General features: G+C 46.6%; 1 protein-coding gene across 5 annotated transcripts in view; it reads right to left on the bottom strand.

Annotated features, from left to right (window-relative positions):
• Positions 1-16,284, bottom strand: part of NRAP (nebulin related anchoring protein) — a 67,636-nt gene that overhangs the window by 11,588 nt on the left and 39,764 nt on the right. For 4 of the 5 annotated variants that reach the window (XM_019725185.3, XM_019725184.3, XM_019725186.3 and 1 more), the window contains 10 exons: positions 13,731-13,829; positions 12,019-12,123; positions 11,192-11,299; positions 10,539-10,652; positions 8,604-8,801; positions 7,102-7,206; positions 5,804-5,902; positions 3,719-3,823; positions 3,259-3,366; positions 2,116-2,427 (listed from right to left, as the gene is read on the bottom strand). In XM_019725185.3, the coding sequence (XP_019580744.3) occupies positions 2,116-2,427; positions 3,259-3,366; positions 3,719-3,823; positions 5,804-5,902; positions 7,102-7,206; positions 8,604-8,801; positions 10,539-10,652; positions 11,192-11,299; positions 12,019-12,123; positions 13,731-13,829 (1,353 nt within the window). The remainder of the gene's footprint in view (positions 1-2,115; positions 2,428-3,258; positions 3,367-3,718; positions 3,824-5,803; positions 5,903-7,101; positions 7,207-8,603; positions 8,802-10,538; positions 10,653-11,191; positions 11,300-12,018; positions 12,124-13,730; positions 13,830-16,284) is intronic. The other variant, XM_088791856.1, reaches the window with a different exon arrangement.

Genomic DNA, 16,284 nt, shown 5'->3' with positions numbered 1-16,284 from the left:
GGGAAGGACTCTGCTTTTTAGGCTTTTTCTCACTTGTTTTTTGTATTAAAATAACCTTTCTTTTCAGAAAGAATAGTGATATAAATGGTAGCTTGAGGTAGTGTTTGGGTTTTTTTCTTTTTCCTTACTTAGTAAAATAAAAACCTGACATTATGTTGATGCCACCATTTTCCAAACATATACCAGTGAAGCCTACTTTTCTGATGGAGAAATGGGGGCCTAGAAAGTACAGAGACTTCTCAAGGACCCACATCCAGTAAGTGACAAGGCTGGGCTTCCAACACACATCCTCGGGCTCCCAGGTCGGGCCCCCTCCCTTCTCCCAGGTGGCCTCTGTGTCTTCCTCAGGGGCCTGTCCTGTCCCAGAAGGATTCACTCCGCCCCAGAACAAGCCATTAACAAGAGCACCGGAGTTGTGCTGGGAGCTACTTTTGGGGGCGGCAGGACGGCCTTTCTAAGTGGACCGTGCATTGCATGTCAGAAACCACATTCCCTGTGTGCGGCCCAATGAACTCACCCTGCTCTACTCACCTTAACGGCGAACAACGCAGATGGCAATAGTAATTAGATGGTCATTAAGTTTGTTCAATCACTGTATCATAATTAATCATCGAGTATGTGTTCACCATACTCTGCCTGTGCCATAAATAAAGTAAAGGCAGTCACTGCCTGAGGGTGACCCGAATCGGAAGGCTTGGTGCAGAGAACATAGTCAAAACAGCTAGCACTCCTGTAAATATATATATATATATATATATATATATATATATATATATATATATATGGTGTGTGATATACACATACACATATATATTTAATTACATTTTGTACACCTGAGACTAATATAATAAAAAAGGACACGAAAAAATATAAAAATAAAAAAGTCACCAAACATTCTACAGTACTCAGAATAGATCTCCACAATAAAAACTTATTCAGCCCCCCTAAACAAAACAAAACAAAACGAAACAAAACAACCCCAGTGAGCGCCACTGGCGGGTCTCTACGGATGGGCACGCTGCTGAGTGCTTCATATAGAACAGTTCTTAACGGAGAGCTGGATTCTCAGGTGGGTGCACTTTTGTCCGGCAGCTACATTTGGCAATATTTTAAGACATTTTTGATTGTCACGCTGTGGGGGATGGGGTGCTATTGGTATCTAGTGGGTAGAGGCCAGAATGCTGTAATACACAGGACAGACCGCCTACGACAAAGAATCATCCAGCCCAAATGTCAAAGATGGCAGAGTTGAGAAACTCCGATATGGATGATGAGGGTTAATGTGACAACCGTTCCATGGGTCACGCTCTAGAACGAGCGTGCCTCCCTCCTGGGCAGGCCGTGGGGCCTAGAGAGACGACGTGTGCGAAGCCTGCAAGCGTGGACCACACCACATTATCGTCATTACCACATTCCAGCTGAGGAAAATGAGGTTGGAGGGGGCAAGGGACTGACTAGAGGAGCTGACTCCAGAACCTTCCACTGCAACCTGGGCAGGGCTGGTCTACCCACCACCTTGCTTGGTGCCCTTGCTCAGAGGAGGGCCTCCTCTTTCTGGGCCTCAGTGTTGACATCTGAGCTGTAGAAAGCATGGCTTCCCTGCCGTGAGCTCCTTCTGTAAGAGCAGGACGTTGCACAGTGTGGGTTCTGGAGCCAGTAGACCTGCCTCGGCACCTCCCACATGACCTCTTCTTTAAAACAGAAGTAACAACTGTCCCCATCTCCCAGCACTACAGCAAGGGTGACAGTAACATGAAGCAGTCAGTGAGTGTCAGCTATAGCGCGATTACTCTCCTCTTATCATCATCACTGCCCTGCTTTCTTGCTCTCCATAGCAGGTACCACCCTCCGACACACGAAACATTTTATTTATCATATTTTATCTCCTGCCTATATAACGGAAGCACAGGAGTTCTTCTGACTCTTTTGTTGACTGCTGTATCATCAGCACCAAGAATAACGCATGGTGCATAGTAGCTGCTCAATAAATATTTGTTGAACGATTGGGGGGGGGTGTCGGTGTCTGAAAGGTTAAGGACGAAGCAGAGATTTACACCCAGCCTTGGTGGGAAGGAAGGTTGGGGGCTGGTGTGTGGATCGCAAGGCTCTCCCTACCTCACTCTGCAGGGCGTGAGCTTTCTTGGCCCAGGCCATCTTCAGGTCTTCAGGCAGCGCCGTGAACTTGTGGCACCGTGTCCGGTAGTCATAGTCGCTGGCCAGAGCCTGGGCCTTCCTGGCGTGGACCAGGTGCACCATGTCCATGGGCAGGTGGCACTGGGCCTGGCTGCCCACCGCCTCCCGCCTGTACTGGTGCCCGCTCTGCAGCTGGCCCATCCGCTGGCAGTGCTGGAGCCGCCGGTCATCGTGTACACTCCGGGCGCCGATCAGCCTCCCTCGCTCCTTCACAAAGTCATGTCTGTAGAGAAACTGGAAGGAGGAAGAGCAGCCAATCAAGGGCTGGCACTGGGCCTGCTTGAATTCCATCTGTGCGTTTTCATCATAGACCCTAGAAAAATCACCTGTTCTTACACTAGGAGGTGATGATTAGAAGAAAAACCACAGTGAGGTTCGCCGGAGAGCACGCTTCCTCCTGGGGGATGAACAATTAAAGCATCCCTCCATTCCCCCTTTCTAATTACAACCAGATCCTCAGAACTGAAGTAAGGGCCCCACGCCCCTTTATGTGTCCTGTGGCCAAAAGGGATTTATCAAAAAGGGTAAAAGAGAAACGTGTGCCTTATCCATGCACACTTGGCAAAACATTAAACCCAAAAGACAAGATCCATTTATTTGAAGTCCACACTTTCTGTGATTTGTTTGTGGGAAAGAGAAAGTCACCTTCCTGTCCCAAAGTTATGGCTGCTGTCAACAGAGTGGCTGAAACACAGCAGCCAAATCCTAACACCAACGTGTGAAACTACCGAGAGCCAGAGGGAGATGTGTTAGGGCTGTATTACAATGGAGTTAGACAATAGGCAGTTTACACGTTACGGGGGTGGTGGCCGAGGCACAGCAACTAGACAAATCTAATCCCCTTCCTGCTGGATGCCTCTGCCTGAATTTAGCTTCTCATTAACAAAAGCTTTCTTTCCCTTCCTCCATCAAAGAATCTCATTCATAACTAATATATTCTGCAGGTGACATCCTGTCTCACATGGTGATAGATTTGCTTTAATTCAGGAAAATCAGCTGTAGACATTGTTTTACATGAAGTTAACAGAAATTAGGCAAGATGGAAGGTCATATCATTCCACTCACATCACTGGCTATATCTCCAGAGACCCGAGCCGCCTGGAAGGGTAGAGCGTCTATTGTCAGCTTGTAGCCTTGAGCACGGAGATTACGCCAAGACTCCTGGTATTTTGCCTACAGTAGGAACACATGTAGATCTTCTTTTAAAAAAAAAAAATTACATGAATCAATGAACAAAGGCTACCCCTTTCATTTGTAGTACAGTGTTCCAGGATCGATTTCTGACAAGCAGGAGCTTTCTATTTTGCGAAGAAAATCTCATTAGCGCAAGCTGTAGTGGGCTCTGATATGCATGTATGCAACACATTTGCGAAAACGTGTATTTAACATGAGCATTTAAAAGACACATTTTTTTTTTTTTTACAGTTTCTGTGAATGCCGGCAGGGTCACTGTTAGATCACATCACAGACACAGACATACATGGCTTTGGAGCACGCTTGAACTTCAGCAACAAGAAAGGCTTACGTCACTCAGATTGGCTGCGTTGGTTTTCGCTCGGACAAACTCGGGCAGACCCAGAGTCATTGTGTATTGGTGTCTTGCGTCCTCCCCGGCTGCTTTATAGAGACGCTGGGCAGAAAAACAAAGAAAGACAGAAAGAAAAATTAAAAGCAAGAAGGTAAGTGCTGTGCATTTCTGTAGTGCTGGAGGTCCCTCGTTTGCCATCAGGAAACACATCTATAAAAGGCCATTTGTTGTGTCATGGGTACAACCCTTCAGCCTTGGGGAGGATGTTTCTTTCAATGAAGACAGTCTTTCATGAGTCAAATTGAGTGATATAAAAGGAATGTGTAAGAGACTGCAAGTTGCTTTTGATAGGGTTCAGGGCGTGTTGCCCTAAAACATAGCACCTTGGCATATTAAATATTTTAGGCTCAAAGAATTTGAGAAATGCAGGTGCTAGAAGGACCCCCTCTCTGACCTTCTCCCCTAAAGCAAGTTGTAAGACCCTCCAGGGAGGGGTGCTCTCGCTACACCCAAGGAAAGGAGCATCTCTATCTCTGGAGGCAGAAGGATGCAGAGGGGAACCTGAGCAAAGAGACCTTGCTAAGTTTCCCCCAGTTTCCTACACTTAGCTTACACCCTTTTGTCCTGTCACATTTTCCCACAACTTTCCACTCTTCATCAAACCTAGTATAAAAACAAAAACGCTGAGGTTTAACAATTTGTTCGGGTCTTTGTTTCCTTATGAAAGCTCCCGTATCACATAAAGTTTATATTGAATAAACACACCTGCCTTTCTCTTGTTAATCTGTCTTTTGCTACAGAGTCCCAACCAAGAACCCAAAATGGGTAAAGAGAAAGGTATTTTTTCCCTCCCCTACACCATGTTCAATAATTGACTGGGAAATTATTTAGGAATACTATTCCTAAGGCGAGCTTCTTTGCGTTGCAGACTTTTTCCTTGAGGATTCAATGTAAAGACAATTCTAAGGCCTGGGGCATTTAGGAGAAGACGTGTGAGATGGAAGGAGGCTCCCAAACCATAGTCTGGATCCTTTACTAAAGCTCGAATGTTTCCGTGGGTAAAATCACACCTGTGCTGCCCTGGGTAGTTCGGCCAAGTACAAAAATACCTCTTCTCACGATCAGAAATTGGTCTGTGGTTACTGAGTTCTCCGAGCCCAGAGGCCATGCTAAGAGGCGTTGTTACCCCCCCAGCACCCAGCTCCCAAAGCAAAGGTTAAATAGGAATTGAAAACCCAGCAGCCACACTCCACCACACAAGCCCTTTGGATATTCTTATCTCAAGTTGCTATTTCTTACTTTTTGACTTGGGGTGAGAGTGGAAACTAATAGTATAAATAGCCATATCTCAACTGACTTCTACAATAAAACTTAAGAGTCAGAAGGAGAATCTTTAAAACTAAAGATGATACAAAATTTAATTCTCTGCCAAACTCGCTTTCTATTTCAAACTCAGAGAGCCACTAAGAAGTAGAACTGGAACGAGGATGTTATGCAATTAGATCCCTTCCTCTGCGTTCCCCTCTGTTAGAGATACTAAAGTGTGGACTGAGGAAACGGTGAGTGAGAAGATGAGGTAGAAATTCGAGAAGTCTGACAACTATACTACAGAACTGTCCTTGGCTAACCACAAATCCACCTTATAATAATCATCAGAAGGACAATATGACAGTGGTTAGCCAGTATCTGCCTGGAGAGAACAAAGGAATGACAGACCAGTACTTCTAAACTTGAATGTGCAAAGGAAACACGTGAGGATCGTGTTAAATGACCCCATGGATTCCATGGGTCTGGCAGGGGCCCTGAGGGTCAGCATTTCTAACAAGCTCCCAGGACGCACGGAAGCTGCTGGTCTGCGACTGCCCTTGAGGAGGCGAGACTATAGGTTTAACCAGATTTCCAACTGGGCCTCCGTTCCATCTGGAAAATGTTTAGACTCAGTATAAGGATGTTGTTTCCTTCTACACCTCCATGGAAACACCCATGCTTTCCACCTGCCTCAACCCCACAAATATTCACATATATTTTAAACAATCCAGCGGTTTTTAAAAAGCCCGTTCCCCAGCCATCAGGACACGTTACCTCGTTGGTAAGCTGGCTGCTGAGTTTTGCATGAAGGAGGCTGGGAGTGTCTGTCACCGCTGTGTACTTGAATGACTGGGGATGCTGACGATATTTACTCTGCATTCACACACGAGAAGGAAGGAGACTCGGTTAAGTATAAACCCGCTTTTGGCAAAGGCTGCTCATCGGTCACGTGGAATCCAGTCTGTCACCTGCTCTTATGAGCTTAGAACGCAACCGGGATGAAGAAGCAGAGAGGAGGACAAATATGGTCTCAGATACTTGGCCACAGGAAAGGGAGAGCTAGTCCGGGGCCATGACTATGAACATGACTATTGAAATGCAAGTTGTGCTCCCAAGCTGGGCTCACTAGAGATCCAGGGCTCCTCAGCTTTGGGAATGTACCGGAAACAACTGTGCAGCTTGAACTACACATGCTCCTGCACACACCCTGTGAGGCCAGGATTCAGTAAATTGTCAGTGGATCCAGGCCTCTGGATTTTTCTGAAAGTTCCTCAGGGGATGCTGATGCACCACAGGGCTTAGGACCACTTGCTTTAGAGATTTCACTGGAAAAGCAAAGCACACTGTTAAATGTAAATTCACAGGCCAACTCGGCTTGCCCAGATCTCTCCAGCAACGTGCAAGAAACCGTAAGCCCATCTGATGCACCCAGGCTGGCCACTGACCACCTTTTACTTCCAGTGCCTTGCATTACACCCTCCTGTCTTTGCATTACCATGAATGGAAGTCCTAGAGCCCCTCAGCGGTGACCAAGATTCCAAGAGCTTGGAATTCTAGGCTTCTGTATTTTTACCAAGAAATTATCGCCAAGCTTAGAGAAACCATTTCATATACAGAGAAGCACAATGCTTAGATGAGTGCAATTCCTCACGAAAACTAAACAAAGGCGGTGTGAGTATCCCCATCTGACTGGTTAAAAAGGTGAGGCTCAGAGAGGGTAGGTGACGGGCATGAGTGCTGGCTTGGAATGTTAGTCTCCATCTGTTGGTCTCCAAAGCCGGTACACTTTACAATCTCCAAAGGGACACAAGGAAAGTACATCTTATGAGTCAGTAAATACTTCTTATATGTTAATAGAGACACTGACTCCATACTGCAAAACTGTCCTAACTGGCATTCAGTCCGAATGGAGAATCCAGTCAGAAGAGAGGCCAGGCAAGAAGTTATGCAGTGAGTTGCCCATACTAACCGTGTTTAACATGTAACTCGCTTTTGCAGCAGGAAACACACTGATTGTCCCTCTGCTGTGGAAATATACTCGACACCCCTCACCCGCTCCTGTCCCCAATTACCTCACTGATGAGTTCAGACGCTCTCTTTCTCCCTTCAATCTCTAATGTGCCGGGAATGACACAGGCAACGCCTCGCATAAAGTTTAGGTCCGACCGGTACACATTCTGCAGGGAACAACACAAGGAATTGGGAAAGCCAAGTTCACAGCACGGGGAAGCACAGAGAAGCCATAGGACCCACAACAGGACAGCGCTGTAACCAGAACTCAAAGCCAAGCCAGTCTGTCCAGATGGCTCATACTCAGCAAACACAGAAATGCTTCTCGGTAAATGCTCATTAGGGGAACAAAAATGTAGGTCAGAAGGAAATAATTCTGCTGTCACTTGTTCAATAGCTGTTAGAGGGACAGTAGGTGGATTTTTATTTTAACATGGGCTATCAAAAAATAAACGCTGGAGCAGATTGTGGTTAGAAAGTCAGTTGTCTTGGGGCAAGTATAGAAATAGTTTAATAGGTCTTCTAAAACAAAACCCAGCAGCAGAGGGTGGCATTAATTAATCATGGGTTAAGAAAGAATAAATGAATCCAGAATAATCTGGCAAAGGCCTGTCAGAGAATCTGTGTGGGTAGGGGCGCATATGGGTACCTGAGTGATTTGGCTGACAGTTTAGAGGGTCCCCAATTTCACTCCCCTTCAGCCACCACGGGGCCTTGCTGACTTCCAACCTCCATCACAACAAGAGGTGGGGCAAGCAAGGGCTCTGCTCAAGTGACAAAGGGTCCCTAAGCGGCGTGTGGCAACTCCGGGTACCTATAGCTGCTCTCAGATTCCTGACAGTTTATGTCATTCAATAAATGCTGTACACAGGCATAAAATTTGAACCGACAACAGATACCCTGATCTGAGCGCCGCTCGGCTTGCAGGTACTGCCAAACCAGGAAGCAGGTTTGGTGCAGTGTTTTCTTTTCTGACCCAGGCCCATTACTTGCAAATCTTACAGGACGAAAACCCAGCAAGCTGGGAAGTAAGGTGTGTACCAAACAGGATGTTGCTGCCTGTCGGGACAGGACGAGACATCCTGTATCTCTTTGGGAGTGAGGAAATCCTCAGTGCTCCCACCCTCCTGGGTCTGCCTGTTTCAGGAAACAGGCGGCGTGAGCTGGGAATGCACACCCAGATTCAGCACCCCCTTTCTCCTTTAGAGTTGTGGGGTCTTGGGCAGGCGATTTAACTTCTTCAAGTCTCAGTATAAGTTCTCTGTAAAACGGGGCCAAACACTATTGATATAGGGTCATTTTGAGGTTTAAATGAAATCATGCATAAAAATGATGCTTAAAATGCAGCAGAAATACTCAATAAATTTATTGTTGTTGTTGTTAGATTCGTGCAGTTGTGCTTTTTCAGAGCTAGGCAGGAACACGAGGGGCAGGGCGGGGCAGTGTTTCAAAAGAAACCCCAGGGTTAGGACTCCCAGCCTCCAGAGCCCTCCACAGAGCCAGCAGGAGCTGGCAGGTCACTGCCTCACGGTCACATCAGCCCCAAGAGGTCAGGTCGCCTTACCTCGCTCTGCAGCTGGTGAGCTTTCTTGGCACAGCTGAGCCTCAGGTCTTCGGCCAAGGAGGTGTGCTGGGGGAGCGGGCGTCTGTAGTCCTGGTCGCTGGCCAGGGTCTGAGCCTTCTTGGCATGCACCAGGGTGACCATGTCCAATGGCAGATGGAACTGCGCCTTTGAGTGTTCAAAGCCTTTCTTGTAATTCACCTAGAGGGGCAGACAGATCAACAGTGGCTATTTCAAAGCCACTGCTTGCATCAGGACCATGAAGAAAAGCAACTGCAATGCCACTGTCCCAGGTGAGCCCGGGAGACCTTCCTGGCAGGGCCAGGGCTCCTTTCTTGTGGGGACTGGCTTAATAAGCAGGACTCCTCTCCAGGTCCTGACGCTCCCCAGGTCCTGACACTCACCGCCCCTAGCTCCTGGAGGTCACTGATTGGCATGACAATGGTCCATGGTTCCCCCAGTTGGGGAAATACAGAAGTTCAAGGGACAGATAAAATGGCAATGATTTCCTTGCTCAAGACTTGAGCTCTTCCCATTTTCCAGAGGCCAGAGGATGCATGGCCTACCTGAGCCCTACCACCATACTTCCTTCCCTTTACCCTCTCGGGTTCAGATTTTAGACACCAGGGAGTTTCCTCTCAAGCTAGCTTACGAAGAGCTTCTTCAAAGCATCAGCTAACCTATGGGAAATCTGGGAGCCAGGAGCAGCGGATGGATGCTTGGAAAGCCAGTTCCAAGGGGTGGCTATTCCCAAGAGCCCAACATACATCCTGAGGGAGAAAGGGAGAGACCCATTTCCAGACGCCAAGCTCCACTGCAGTCCTTGGAAGTGCTGTCTGCAGGTCTGCGAGGCTCACTCAGTGCTTCCTGGGAGTCGGACGCATGATCGCCAGCTCTTGCTCCTCCACCCTTCCCACTGCCTCCCCGAAGCTCCAGCCACTCCTGCCTCACGTCCCAGCCCCACCTCTGCCATTTCTCCCCTCACCCCGAGCATGAAGCCAGGACAATTCCTGTGCAACCCCATGCACTTAGGTCGGCCCCCAGAAAAGAAAGGGAAAGACAATGTCAGAAATGGGGACACTGAGGCAGAGACCATGTGAAACTGTGGAAAAAGTGAGATGTGGAGCTGGTGCTGTGTCCTGGCTCTGCCCCTTTCTAGTTGGTCTTAGGCAAGGGACTGCGCCACTCAGAGTCCAGGTCTCCTTACCAGTAAACCCAGGACGAACAAGATGAACTCCCTAGCGATAGTCTGATGGTTAAATGAGACACTGCATGTGAAAGTGTTTGGTCCTCTGTAACAGTGTTGGACACATATCAGATTTCATCACTGCCATGAGCCAACTTGCATATGTACAAGGAGAGAGTGTACATGCACACGTGCCAGCACCCGGAGGGGTGAAATCAAGGCTTGCAAATTCGGGTGCCTCTGGGAGCCAGACAGACAGGTAGCTCACATGAGTGAAGGAGGAAGCGGGGGCCGCGTGACCAGGACAGCACACGTCCCTTCTTAGGAGAGCTCTCAGGAAGCAATGTCAGCTGTAGCCTGGAGGAATCCAGGTCCAACTTCCGGCCAGAAGTCTAAAACTTTTACATAAAACTATCCATTTTTAAAGGTTTGCACTTAATTCACTCTGCAGTTCAAACAAAACACCGCTGCAGTCCAAATGTAGCCTCCAGGCCCCCATTTGTGGCCATTGGTCAAAAATCATGAAGTGCCCAGCCCAGAAGGGAGCTGAGGGGTCAGCTAGCTCAAATGCTCACTTGACTGAGGGAAGAGGTTGAAACCCAGAGAGGCCAACGGACCTGACTGTGCCACAGAGCTAGTTAGGACAGAGCCAGTACCCACAACCAGAAGGACAAATGACATGAGTTGGCTGTGCATTTTTGAGGTGTGTGTGTGTGTGGGGGGGTAGCTCCATTGCGTTTTCTCCCACTTACTTCACTCTGCAGCGAGCTCGCATACACTGAATGCGCAAGGCTGATATCGTCTTCCAAGCTCCGGGAGCCAAGCATCTGCCCTTTCATTTTCTCAAATGCCTCTTTGTATTTGTACTAAAGAGAAAGAGAGCAGGAGAGAGTAACAGCTCAGGGACAAGGGACGCAGAATGGAAGAGGTGGGTATTGGGCGAAAATGTTTTGTTCTTTTGACAGTAACTGGGTGAGTTAAAAGAAATGCGTGGGAGTCGTCAAAAGGCCTCTTCTTTCATATGCAAGACTCCCAATGACTAAAGGGCTGGGATATGAAATGGCAGGACGAGTTAGCACTTGGGCGGCCCACGCTGGAAGAAGGTGGGTGCATTGTTAACAGACTCTTCACATGGACTTGCTTTAGGAAAACGCTTGGTGGAGGGTGCATTTCATCTGCCCAGAGTCCATATATACAGTCCAGCATCTGGCTTTGTACCCCAGCAAGGGCATTTTTTGTTGTAAAGTATGTTCTTTCTGACTGGTCGTTATCTGATTGCCCTAACACAGTCAGTTGGGAGAGGAGAGGATATGATCCACAGGCAAAAGAAAGCTGGGGTTAGGGGCAAAAGGAATAAAAATTGGTCAGTATTAAACATTGTCACAGTGATGAGGTGGATGCTCACGTCACTTATGATTTCACCAGAAGCCTTTGCTGCCTGGAATGGAATGGCATCCAATCTTAGTTTGTAGCCACCATCTCGAAGTTTGCTCCAGGATTCCTTATATCGTGTCTGTTGGAAAGACGTGCATAAATAAAGACGGACATGCAACCTGGTGGTTTACCAAACTCCTGTTACCAGAATGGGAATCTGGTTTGTTGTGGAGTTTTTCTCTCATTTGGGAGTCAGAGATCACTGAGGCTTAGCAAAAATCAACAAAGAGCTGGATCCTGCCTCATGCCCACCCAATGATGGGGCCGGGGAGGGACGCATTAAAGAGTAAGAGCTATGGAGTCAGACTGACTCAGATTTCTCTGAGCAGCAAGTTGATTGGAAGAAAGAGGCATGTGGTTGTATGTGCATGGCTCTTAACGTGGGGTAAAGAGAACGCAGCTGTCTCTATCACAGAATAGGAAAGGGGGTCCCGATAGAGCCCATGAAGGGTAGGGCTTAAATCCTCCAAGTCTCTCCTTGGCACCGCTGCTGGATATGATCATCTATATTCTGATGCCCCCATATTCCAGCCCCTCAGTACAAATGCCCTTGGTATTAAGGCAGTTTTCCGAGTCTCATTCTTATAAATGATCTTGACTCTTCTGCAGGACCAGCTACCAGCTATATAATTTGCAGGGCACAGTGCAAATGAAAATGTACAAAAATACCACAAATTTCAAAATGGTGACAGCAGAGGATCAAACCAAGCGCGGGGCCCTTGTGAGCAGAGAATGCTGAGCAATTGCATCGGTCCCCTGATCTCACTAATTACAACCAGGGCCCTTCCATCAGCTCACCTCACTGATATTCATGGCATTCAACTTGGCCAGCAGGACTTCAGGGATGTCGGCAGTCTGCGTGTAATGATGCTTTATGTTTTCTCCTTGTTCCTTGTACAACCTCTGTGGGTGGAGAGAGGTTTGGCATTAAACCCAGAAGCCTCCCCCATGCAGCCGTCAGCCACGCTAAACTCCAGGAGACAGGGGTGCTGCAGCTGCCACCTCCCCATAGAGACAGATCACGGGTGCCCTGCCCCCACCTAGATTTCACAGCTAGCACGGTGACACCTGCTCATTCTCACCCAAGTTCTACTGCTCAGCTCAGAACATGAGCGGCTGAAACTTTCCCTCAGTTAACGTTCCACTTGCAGCACATTGCTGAGATGGGTGTCAAAGGAGAAATGAGGTCTAGTTAACATCCGGTAATTCTGTTATTAACTATAAGCTATGATAGGAGAGGGCATCAAAATTCAGGAGGCATGAGAGAAAATGGCTCTTCCACAGGTGAGCTTTTCCCTGGACTGACTTCAATCCTTATTCCCCTCTCCCATCTCAAGGATTCTTCTGCTACTCCATGTCTCCTGAGTGGGTCTGGGGCCCTATTGTCCCAGAACTCTGATTTGGGCTGACGATATTCTAGTAGTTAGAAATGACACACGGAGTTGGCATCAGACACCAGAGAAAGTTTCAACGGGGCTTTCTTCCATCCCAAATCTTATCAGATGTGTCCAAGTTTCTACGTATCACAGCAGTGCCCCCTAGAGCTGGTTAGGGTAAGGAAGAAGCAGGTCTTTTGTTTTTCTTCGTATAAAAGTTCTTGTTTCTCAGAATTCAATTTGATTCTGATGCGCTGATAATCAAGAAAGGGTAAATTCCTAAACCCGTAAGTTTGTAAAGCATCCCAGAACACGTTCTGTCTGGCAGGCGTTCAGGCCGTTTCAGAATGCCTGTCAAATACAGCACAACCAGAATAATTTGCTCAATTGAGAAACAAGGGGGAGAATTTTGAAATGCCTCCCCCCAAGGTTTGTAAATTTTCCTTGTGGTAAGCTGAATGGTTTAAAGACATTTAAAAGGCATGTCTGCCCTGCACAAAGGGCTGTGGGCTTCTCAAATTAGCACAACATGGTTAATTCATGTCCTAAAGTGAAATTTTATGGGACTTCGTCATTCAAATTAGTCTCCAATGAACCCTGCGCTGAAAGGACAAAGGCCAGCTCTTGGTTTCACATTAAAAAGGCAATATGGGAAATGGCTTGGAGGTTTAGTCTAATGTGCCTACATTAGACCCAAATCACTTTCAAAGTCTTTGGGAAATTCAGCGAGGAAGAATTCCTGCCCTCAGGTCCCAAGGAGCCCTGAGCATGGCTTCAGTGTTCCAATTACCAAGAATTTCACCCAAAAGTTCCAGTTCGGAAAATGATGGTGTAAAACAAAAGGAGAGGGGGAAAGGGCCCACCACAGACAAATCTCTGCGACATGCAAATGGGAAGGAATAGAGCATCAGGGCAGTGGGGTGGCAGAGCCCCAGTTGGCATCCTAAGAGCGGTAACACCCCATTTGCATCCTAATGAGGAAGCACCCCACTAAGGTGCGCCTCAGCAAAGGACAAGAAGCTCCTTCATCCTTAGAACAACAGAAGGAGCAAGCCAAGAACCCCTCGGCTTCAATCGCAGTGTTGAAAGAAGAGCCCACTCTTAGAGTCATAATGTATATACATTATCGCTTACATCCACTGCTTGGGTATAACTAATTCTGGCCTGGACCATCTCCGGAGTGTCTTTAATACTGGTAAACTTCAAAGCATCTGGATGCTGACGGTACTTCTTCTGTTGAGCAGAAAAAGATCAAAGCTGTGAATTTTATGCTGCTCTTTCATGCCGTTTGAAAGAGAAAATCATAGGTTGCTTGAGATTAGAGTGAATTTGTGAACATAATTATTATTCCGCTTCCTCCATCTTTACATCCTAGGTGCCTTCCGGTTACTATTTGTTTCAATTTAAGAATAACCTCATGTCAATTAACATTAAAGTATTTCTACCTGGTACAAAGAAAATATCTCAAAATTAGGTTATAACAGTAAAATACTGTGGGATGTACGCTTAGGAAAGGATTTTTTAAAATAATATGTATATAGGCTTCAAATACTGTCTCAGAGTTGTTTACATATCTTAGTTTAGGTCTCCCAAGCAAGAAAGAACATTCATAGTTCCATTTATCAATTAAAGCTTTTCATGAAAGGACTTGGTAGAGATTATCGCCGTGAAAACCCTGGTGTTTAACAGTTTGTGATCACACACTATCCAGTCACTTTAGAACCTGGTCCCGTTAACATATGCAATCATTCTTTAAAATGTTACAATAACAAGAAAAAGGGTGATATGATTGAAAGGAGTCATGACACAATTGGAAAGATACTGAAACAAAAAAATTCAATTGCGGGCAAAGACCTAAGAACCCAATTTTGATTCTAAAAATCATGCTTACATTAATTCCTCTTTTTTTTTTTTTTTTTTTTTCCAGTCAGAGTACATTTCCAGGGGACTGGAACAGTTGTGATGTTAATGGAATTATGAAGTGTATCTTTTCTCAAATCGAATAATTATTTTATAAATACGTTCTCATTTATCAGGTTGGATTTTTGCGTACTGGGGTGTCTTACGAAGACACGGGTCTATATCCAGCCAAATGCGGCCCATCACTTGTTTTTGTAAACAGAGTTCTACTGAAACACAACCACACTCATCCATTTATGTATTGTCTGGCTGATTTCTGCTACAGTGGCGAGTTGAGTAGTTGTGACAGAAACCACGTGGCCCACAAAGCCAAAAATATTTACTATCTGGTCCTGTCCAAAAAAGGTTTGCTGACTCCTGCTTTAAGTGATAGGTGTGTGTGTATTTGCGGCTCTTTCAACAGTACCTTGCATTCTGTCTGAAAATTAAAAGGTCAACGCAATTTGACCCTAAACTGGAGGCACGACAAACTGAAATGAGATGGTTGGGAAAAGTTGCTAAAAGATGCCTTGACTTACTGAAGTTTGAGGACTTGTATGAAGCATGGAAGGTAAGCAAATTTGTTGAGTAAGTTTGCAAAATGAGGTGGAAAATGAAGACCACCGTGGGATAAATGGTTCCAGAAAGAACCCTCGGCTACCAGACTCCGATGCATGAGGGAATCGTCTTGAAGTCTAAAGTACATGTAGAATGGTCTTTATGCTTTATGTCCTTGTATGACTGGGTGCGATATTGAGAGTTTGGGATCATGAACCCTCAAAGCGAATTGTTTGCTCCTGTAAATTTGCCACATTCATCCTCCTAAGAGGAACTTTCCTTAATTACATTGAAGTACCTAGGGTAGTACAGTCTCCACTGAGCTCCCAGGGTCTTCTGAGCCTTGGATGTTGACTAACATCCTGAAAATTAGGCCAATCAGAGTGAGCCCACTTTTGATATCATCTCTGTGACATGTCCGGTAACTGGAATGTTCTCCTATGGGAAAACATCAACACTGGGCAGGTGTGTTTGAAAAACCAAGGTAGGTGCCTTTCTTTTCTAACTATACATGCCATCTCCTCCTCGGACTCAAACAAGGTCCCATGGGGCTCACTGCCAAGGCTGAAGTCTTCTGGGGCTATGGCCACTCTGGTCTCCTCCCCACCCAGAAAAGTCTAGAAGGACGGGGCTACTCCGAAGGCAACTACACAAACGCTCACTTGCCTTCTGAGCAAGTCCCTCCCCAAACAGCCATGAACAGAGGTGGATGTGGGTGGTTGGAGGGTGTGCAGCCTCTTTGTGGTTGTGCGCCAAGGACAGCTTCCTGGTGTGTCTCGTCCAGTGGCTCGCCACCTTTCAGCACTGTCTGGAATTATTGTTGGTTGTCACAACCGGGCATAGGGTGCTACTGGCATCTAGTGGGCAGAGGCCAGAGATGCTGCCAAACATCCCACACGGCCCTGGACAGTCCTCACAACAAAGGATTAGCAAAATGTCAATGGTATTGAGATTGAGAAACCCTGATCTGCTAAATGAGATGGCCCTAAAATGTGAGGATATGGCTTTTTTTATAAGCGGGATGCCTTAGAGTGCAGCTAAGGGGGCTACAAGTAGACAGGAGTGAGATTTATGTAGAAGTGAGACCCCCGCCAACAAGAGACAGCTGTGTCACATGTTCAATGCCACATGACTATTCAAACACTGTTTACACTTGTGGCAGAAAGAAAAAGGGACAAAGACACATAAGGTCACAAAAGGGCTTTCTGGGAGCAATAAATGTGTCTTTTCA

This window comes from Rhinolophus sinicus, chromosome 15, assembly GCF_057876585.1.
Source record: "Rhinolophus sinicus isolate RSI-liver-muscle chromosome 15, RSI-T2T, whole genome shotgun sequence".
In the NCBI taxonomy this organism is placed as follows: domain Eukaryota; kingdom Metazoa; phylum Chordata; class Mammalia; order Chiroptera; family Rhinolophidae; genus Rhinolophus; species Rhinolophus sinicus.
This window is presented reverse-complemented; position numbering and strand designations above follow the sequence as displayed.